Raw genomic sequence first — 8,441 nt, forward strand, 5'->3', positions numbered from 1 at the left:
TTTTTGAATCTATTATTTTATTAAAAAGACAAGCGGGTCATAATTTATTAAATGGATTTTACAACCACCTGCAGTTTGAAAAATTGGAACACTACAGTATTTCTCTTGGATGGAAGATATCAGGCTGACATATATTAATACAGGCAATTCCCTACTAAGGATCAGAATCTTTCCGACCAATGCTCATGTATTACTTGGTTATTTGACATTTGAAACATTTCCCGTGAAACAAGATGGTTGGGAAAGGAAGTAACATTCACTAAGGATCTATTACATGCATTATCTCATTTATTACTCCAACAAATGATCCTGACCGGAAGAAAATACTCCATCACACAGATGGGAAAAATTAAGGCTCAGAGATTAGTAACTTTTCTAGTGTAGTAGAATTTGACCCCAAGACACTTGACTCCCCAAAATGTGCTTTGTAGCACACTACAGCATTTTCTTAGGTTTATAATCACTCACTCCAAACCTTGGCTTCTTCTCCAAAAAATAAAACCAAATAATCCCTATTCAACCCAAATTGAGCAGAATATTATAGAGCCTAATCACCATTTATGGGGATAATCTTTGTAGAGGTCATCCTTAATTATAACTTGGGCTCTCAAAAACACATTCTCCATAGTGGTAGCAAGATTCTTATACCCCGCAAATTCCCCAGTTGACTCCTAAAACAAGCCACAGCAGATGGGAACAGAATTCTCAGTGATTTCAGAGGCAGCAGGGAGACAAAGAGGAGATGGGGACTGCTTGAGACACCCCCAAGGCCAGTAGGGGAAATCTAGGTATTTCCAGGGTGGAGACTTAAGGAGGTAGAGTCTGGCTCCTTTGCCCTGACTAGGTCTACTTCATTTGCATACATATTCCCACTGTCTTGACATCCCTTTCCCTACTCCCCAGGAGTATCTGGGGAAAAAGAAAAACGCTCCTTTTGCTCAGCTTTAAGAGAACTCTGTTGCTAAAGCTGAAGTATGAACCACCATTCCTGATACAAGTGCCTGAAGCAGAAACAACTTTACACTCCGATACTGAAAGATGGCAGGTGGAAGAATGGGTAGGTGAATGGTTCTTGAGGAACCAGTCTGAATATGCCCATCGCAAACCTGTTTCCAGGCCTGACAAAGTGATTCCCGGAATGAAAAGCAAAAAGCACCCGCACACTCTCCCTGCTGGTGCAAGCCTGCTGCTAACTGTCCATCACGAGGTCAGAGGAGTCCTAGCTGCGGCCCTCCACCCCGAGTATTGGCTCGCGTGGGAGTGAAGCGTCACGTATTTATGTCCGTGTGGCTGAAAATTCAGGAACTGTTGGGTGTGCTGGGCTTTTGCCCCAGGAAGGAGAACTGGAAGCACTGACTTTCTCTTCCCTCCTCCCTTCCACTCCCTCCCCAAGGACGATGGGTTGCCTCTGCTCACTTCAACTTGTCTTACCTATTACATTCTTCCTTTTTATTAATTTTTATTGGTTTAAATTCAAGTTAGTTAACACACAGCGTTATCACATCCTTTCTGACTCCACTGTCTATGGCTAGGCACCCCCCGCCCCCAAGCTAAAGTGAGCAAACGAACATTTTATCAGTCTTTTATTTATATTTTTGGAGAAGATCTACAGTTTCACGAGAAACACTGATTTTTTTCTCAAACAATAGAAAAAAGTTAAAAAAAAAAATCTAGGGTCTAGTGTCTTAGAAGAATAAAACAATCTCTTCAGCAAGCATCGGGCCAATTCAGACGGGAGTAACCAGTGAAGCAGGAGTCACACACAGGAAGTTCACATTTATCCAGTTTTAGGAAGAACCCAGATGTCGTCTTGTCTGGTGCCGTAAGGTTCCAAGTGGACCGGCTCGGCCTAAAACTGGCAACAAGCTGACCAGCACAGCCTCCGGGGGCCGTGTCGTTTGGACACGGGTGGCTCACTCTCCGGGAGGCTGCATCTGTTTACAGAACTCATCGAACTGCTGCTGCTCCAGCTCTGTCATGACTCGGTTGAGGGCATAGATCTGAAGGGAGAAGCCGACATGTTAGCAGACGAGGCAGCTGCTTAAGCAGACACCACAGGCTGGGTCAGGGGCAAATGCCGGGCCTGGGGCAAAAATGCAGGGACAGTGATAACGGAGCACAACAGACGGCTACTGATTCCATCTGGAGCATGAGGGGAGAAGCAGGCAGGTGGCTTGATCTGGCTTTTGAAGCTTCAGTAGGATCTGGACAAGCAGGGAAGAAAGGACATACTAGGGGGCGGGCAGAGCGTGGTGTGACGGAACAAACAGAATGGAAGAGTACAGGATTAGTTCTGGAACCTTCAACTATGCTAATATGAAGGATATCACAGCGTGTGGGGAGGTGGAGAAAGCACTGAGGATGTTGAAGCCTTAAATGCCCTGCCGAGGCATCTGGACTTTGGCCAGACTCTGGAGAGCCAGCAAGATTAGTGCGCAGGGGAGCAACCCGATTGTATCTCTGCTTTGGGAAAGATAACTAGAGACCATGTGAGGGATCAAGTAGGGGAAAAAGAGATTACAGGCGCCTTAGGAGGCATCATCACAATAGTCCAGGGAGGAGGCGGCAAGAACATGACGACGTAGGGCAGGCAGCGGCGGTGGAATGAAAATCGCGAGAGACATTCTCAGGTGAAAGGTGGGGTATCTACCTCATTCCTCACCTTTATCCTTGTGGTGCTGATCTGTCCACTAAAGAACAGAAACATCATAAAACGCCCCCAGTTGTAAAAGAGAAAAATGAAGGAGTGTGTTTGTGTGTGGGGGCGGGGGGATGTAACTTGGATCAATTTAAGAGAAGACAAGAAAGGGGGAGAAAAGAAACCGAGCAGTGAGACAAATAGAAAACACAAAATAAAGAGCAGAAAAGGCAACCAAATGTGTAAGAGAGGATCACTAACGATGCAAGATGGTTCTTTGAAAGCAGTAGAGAAAATCCTGCAAACCTATGACAGGGTGAACAGAGATAAAAAGGGGGAGACACAAACATGACTGGCATCAAAAAGAAAAGATAATCACTGATCTAACGGAGACTAACTCCAAGTATTATGAACTTTGTGTCAATAAGTTTGAAAACTTAAAATGAAATAAATTCCTACAAAGAGTAAAATGATCAAAACTGACTACATAGAAAGGGTGAATGATCCTACAGTCCCCCCCATGTGTCTACTGTGGTGAGACCCTATAATCTCTAAGGAAAATGGGAATCCCACACAGTGATGAGGACAGTTACAAGCAACATAAATGATTATCAAAAAGCAGAATACTGATGGTTAAGGGGCACCTGGGTGGCTCAGTCGGTTAAGCGTCTGACTTCAGCTCAGGTCACGATCTCGCGGTTCACAAGTTCAAGCCCTATATCGGGCTCTGTGCTGACAGCCCAGAGCCTGGAGCCTGCTTCAGATTCTGTGTCTCCCTCTCTCTCTCTGCCCCTCCCCCACTCGTGGTCTGTCTCTCTCTCTCTCTCTCAAAAATAAAAACTTTAAAAAAGCAGGATACTGATGGTTAAAATGGGTAGCTTTTAGGTTATATACACTTTACCACAATGAAAATAAATGCATAGATCTGAATAGTTTAAAAAAAAAAAAAAAGCGGAGTGAAGAGAGCCAGTCACAGAATGTAGTAACATATTTAAAAATTCAGAAACATGCACAACTAGATAGTATATTGTTAGGCCACAAAGTATTACTTGGGAGTACACAGTGGAAGAGTAAATTAGTACAGAACAGCAAGGGCACGATCGGCATAAAATCAAGAAATTAGGCCACGCTAGTGGGAAGGGTTGGGGAAAAGACCAGAGTGGGGCCCGAGAAGCTTCCAAGTTCCTGGTCATGTTCTATTTCTTCAGTTGGGTGGTAGGCACAGGGTTGTTTTATTCATCTCCTTTAAGTTGCACACATTATATATACATATGAATACACATACTTCTTATATATGTAGATTAGATATAGATCTATAGATATAGGTATCATATATTTGAACCTCGGCTTCATCCGTTCATGCTTTACTGAGCATTTTAATCTGCATCTGACTGAGCTGGGGACTAAGAAGGATATGAAGTAGCTTCTTGGAGACCAGAAGGCAGACTGGTAGAAGGGAAAATAAAATTAGCAGAGAAAGAAGGGACTCAAAATAGGTCAGCAGGTCTGAGCCAAGGAATGAAAGACTTTTGAGAAGAGTCGCTAACAGTGTCAAATGCTGCTTCACAGCCACATGTGCCCTCTGTTCCCATTTACCCCCCACATCGCTCCATCACATCGAACATTCTAGAATGTGCCATCTTTGTAGAACTGAATGGAAACTGTGTCTCCTTTTCCCCGCAAGGGTCTTGCCATTTCTATCTTGAGACTACATCCCAGACAGCACAGATAAAGCGAACAGCAAGGTCACTGTGGGGCAAAGCAAAAAGCAGGAGCCGAAGGTCAGATTTAGCTGGCAGTCCTGCCCCTCGATCCCTCAGTAGCTAGGGTTCTGTGCTTTAAAGTGAGGATAATACCTTCTACTTCACAAAGTCACATATCCTCTATCTCTTCCTTATGCCAGGCAGGATTTACAAAGGTCAGAATAATGGGAGGAGTAATAAGCCCTAGTGTGAAGATACACGTGGTCATGCACGTGCGGGCTGGCCCCGTGCCTGGGAATGTTACATTTCAATATTCCAATATTCCATTGCAGCATATCGCCATAAACACGATCAGTCCTTCAATTCAGAATCCGCACAAGTAAAAGCAGGCCAAGTGCCTGGAAGCACCCGGTCTCTGCTAACAACCTGCTGCCATTTACTGCGTGCTCCCTCGGTGCCAGGCCCTGTGCTAAGTGCCTTACATACATTTCTGTTCCTCATGACAATCTTGGAGGTAGAGGTCATCATCCTCGTACTAAGGGGGGACTGAGGTTCAGAGAGATGAAGCATCTTGTCCAAGGTCCCATGGGAAGAACTGGGGTTCATAGAGGAGCGGGGATTTAGAGTTGGACTAATGAATCTAACCTGTGGAACCTCACCAGAAGGATGTTAATAAGGACAAGAATGTCCCTGACAGCATCTTTCCTTACAGCGTGCACAAAGGACGGTTGCCTCAGGCTGTTTCTTAGAGCAACCCTCCAACTGTTCCCCAAAGCGTAATGCAATAAGAACATCTGGGGCCTGGATCCAGGTGGGGACGGGGAGGGGAAGAAGGGGAGAATAATTTGTTAGAATCCAAGTCCACAGCCCTCAGGCGGTCGGTCTTAACCCAAAGGCAGATTTCTGTGTATGGATTAACTTCAAACACTCTATTATACAGTTTACTTAGTATAAAGCGCCTCCCCCAATGAATGCAGCTCCACGAAGGCAGGCATCCTTCTCCGCCTGGTCCAGTCACGGGTCTCAAGCTCCTGCAATGGCGCCTGGCACCTAGTAGCAGCTCAGGACTTAATGAACGGATCAAATCAACAAAAATGTGAAGTCTTTCGCTATCAAGTAGGAAAAGAAGTGAGGAATGAGAACCCTCTTACACTGCTATCACCTCTTTGACAGCAATCTGGCAATGTCTAGTACAACGGAAATATACACAGCCATTCTACTTCTAGTTATAGATGCTCTACGGAAATTCTAGCACAGGTGCCAAAGCATCTATGACATCGAAAAGTTTTTCACTATGGTAATATCTGTAGTAGTAAAAATCTGCAAGTAATTTAAATGTTCATTACTGGAAGAACGGGTTAATATACCCAAGTGGGTTCATAAAACAGACTACTGTATCTCTTTTTCTCCTATGCTCATTTCTTTTGTTTCTTAAACTAAGAAACAGACTCTTAACTATAGAGAACGAATTGATGGTTATCAGAGAGGAGGTTGGGGTGGGGGGGATGGGTCAGGTGGATAATGAGCACCGGGTGATGTATGGAAGTGTTCAATCACTACATAGTACACCTGAAACGAATATTACACTGTAAGTTAACTAACTGGAATTTAAATAAAAAGTCAAAAAATAAAATAAAATAGATTACTGTAAGCAGTGATGAGGAATAAACTACATTATTATAATAACATGAATAGTCCTAAAAAACATAATGTAGGCAAAGGGTCAAATAAAACACAGAATTTTATTTTTTACTTATTTATTTTTCTTTTTTTAAAGGAGGATTTTGTCAAGTTTTAATTTTTTTTAATGTTTATTTATTTTTGAGAGAGAGACAGAGAGAGAGCATGAGTGTATGAGTAGGGGAGGGGCAGAGAGAGAAGGAGAGAGAATCCTAAGCAGGCTCCACACTGCCAGCACAGAGCCCAACGTGGGGCTTGAACTCACGAACTGTGAGATCATGACCTGAGTTGAAGTCAGATGCTTCACCAACTGAACCACCCAGGTGCCCCTACTTATTTATTTTTTGATAATTTTTTTGAAGATTTTATTTTTAAGCAATCTCTATGCCCAACATGGGGCTTAAACTCACACCCCCGAGATCAAGAGTTGTACACTCTACTGACCAAGCCAGCCGGGTGTCCCAAAACACAGAATTTTATTAATATAAAATTTTAAAACACAAAAGAACATTGTATATTGCTCAAGGATATCTATTAATATATTTGAGTGTAAAAGCATAAAACATTATAATGGTTGCCCACAGAAAGGGAAAAAGGGTGTAAGACAGGAATGGACAAAGAGGACTTCAAATTCATATGTAATTTTTATTTATCTGAAAGGCTCCAGGCGAGTATGACAAAATATTAATCACCACCAATCTGGGGTGCTGAGTACGCAGGTGTCTGTTATAATAGTCTGTTCTTCCATATTTTTTAATGTCTCATAAAAGGAACAAATAAAATGACTAGAAAGAGGGAAGACAGTGCAGCAAGCTTTCTTATGATATTAAATACTAAAAAAAAAAAAAAAACCCTACATGTCTGGATGTGCTCCAACAAAGGTAGTGTCAACAGTTTAGCTTTTCATTCTCAAGCTGATTGTGTCGACTGAACAAAGGAACAGGTCTGGTGGCTATAGGACCTGCGCCTCTTCTGGTTATGAGCAGCTAGCTGCTCCCCGGCCAAATCCCGAACATCTGTGCTAGAGGGTATCCAACACTTGTTGTCTCACTCTGACCCCTCCCTCACATGTCCCTTCTGTTTTTCCTTTCTTCCTTGCACAAAGGCTCTGCACCACGAATCACGTGGGGACGGTCAGGGCTCTGACAGTAACCTGGCATGAGACCCTGGGCTGCCACTCCATCATTCTGGACCTCGATCTCCTCCCAGGAGAGCACCTGCTTTCCTGGAGGCAGAACTGCATCACAGTTCTCTCTCCTGTCTCTATTCCAGCATCATCTCCAGCAGACCACAGGTATACTCGCCCATCTTTATCTCACCTCTGCTCTTTGTCTTTGCTTCAGCTCCTGCTGGGCTGATTTCTGCTTGGCCTTCTCCACTCTGCTGACAGGTTCTTTAACTTTGGATTTTTCTTTGCGGGCAGGTGGATCCATGACTTGGCTTCTGAACGCTTCCTAGCTCTGATGATGCAGAAGAGACTGATGAACAACAGAAAGAAAGAAGGAAAGAAAAGAAAAAAGAACTGCCGGTCACTTCCCTAACAATCCCTGAGCTCAGCCCCTTCCTTTGACAGGGAAGGCAGAGTGGCCCGGTGAAAAGGGTGCTGGATTTGGTGGACTAAGACTGAATCCCACCGCCATGACCTTGCTGGGCGTCACTGGGCGAACCGTTATAATATTCTATTTTTCTGTATTTTTAAATTTATAAGAAAAAGAAAAAGCAAGAAATGAAAACTAATATAAGGAGGGAAGAGAGTGCACCAAACTTTCTCCTGATATTAAATACTTAAAATCCCCTCCCCACTCTGAGCCTGTTTCCTGTCTGCAAAATGGGCCAACAGCCACATTCCCTGCCTCCTTCCGAGGCCTGCGGCGTGAGGATCAAGCCAGAGGACCTCTGAAACGTTCATACACTGCAGCGCGGTTCTGTGAGGACACCGCGGCCCGGCGGGGCCGGCCCACGCGTCGGAGCGGGTAGGCGGGGAGGCCCGGGCCTCGCGCGGTCTCCGGCCTCCGACCCGGCGCCTTCCCACGCCCCGCCGGCCCGACAGTTACGGCCCCCCTCCGCCGAAGGGTCCCCGCCTCCCGCCGCTCCGCCCGGGCCCGCCCGCCGCAGCCCGCCGCCCGCCAGCGGCCCAAGCCCGGCCCCGGGGTACGCCTCCCCGCCCGCCGCTGCCCTCTCCGGGGGCAAGATGGCGGCGAGCAGCGGCCCGGAGTCGCCGCCGGCCCTTCTCGCCTCGGGACTCCGGGGCCCGGCCGCGTCGCAGTGCAAGACCCCACGCGGGACACCCCCGCCTTTCCCTACCTCCCGGCTTGGACTCGCGAGCCCGCCGCGCCTAGGATTGGGCAGGGCCGGGGGCGGGGCCGAGAGGCGGGGCGGTGGGGCTGGCGCGCTCTGAGGCCCCGCCCCCGGAAGAGCCG

General features: G+C 46.1%; 1 protein-coding gene across 2 annotated transcripts; it reads right to left on the reverse strand.

The window, feature by feature from the left end:
* Positions 1 to 1,566: 1,566 nt before the first annotated feature.
* Positions 1,567 to 8,441, reverse strand: SVBP (small vasohibin binding protein). 2 transcript variants are annotated; one of them, XM_023258578.2, is made up of 3 exons: positions 8,326 to 8,441; positions 7,341 to 7,481; positions 1,567 to 2,000 (listed from the first exon to the last, which is right to left on the reverse strand). In XM_023258578.2, exons 2-3 carry the CDS (start codon positions 7,452 to 7,454, stop codon positions 1,914 to 1,916), a joined length of 201 nt encoding a protein of 66 aa, XP_023114346.1. In that variant the 5' UTR covers positions 7,455 to 7,481; positions 8,326 to 8,441; the 3' UTR covers positions 1,567 to 1,913. The 2 variants fall into 2 exon arrangements, with proteins under 2 accessions (XP_023114346.1, XP_023114347.1); XM_023258579.2 differs by having other exon boundaries at positions 7,341 to 7,499; positions 8,326 to 8,415.

Source organism: Felis catus, chromosome C1, assembly GCF_018350175.1.
Source record: "Felis catus isolate Fca126 chromosome C1, F.catus_Fca126_mat1.0, whole genome shotgun sequence".
Classification (NCBI taxonomy): Eukaryota; Metazoa; Chordata; class Mammalia; order Carnivora; family Felidae; genus Felis; species Felis catus.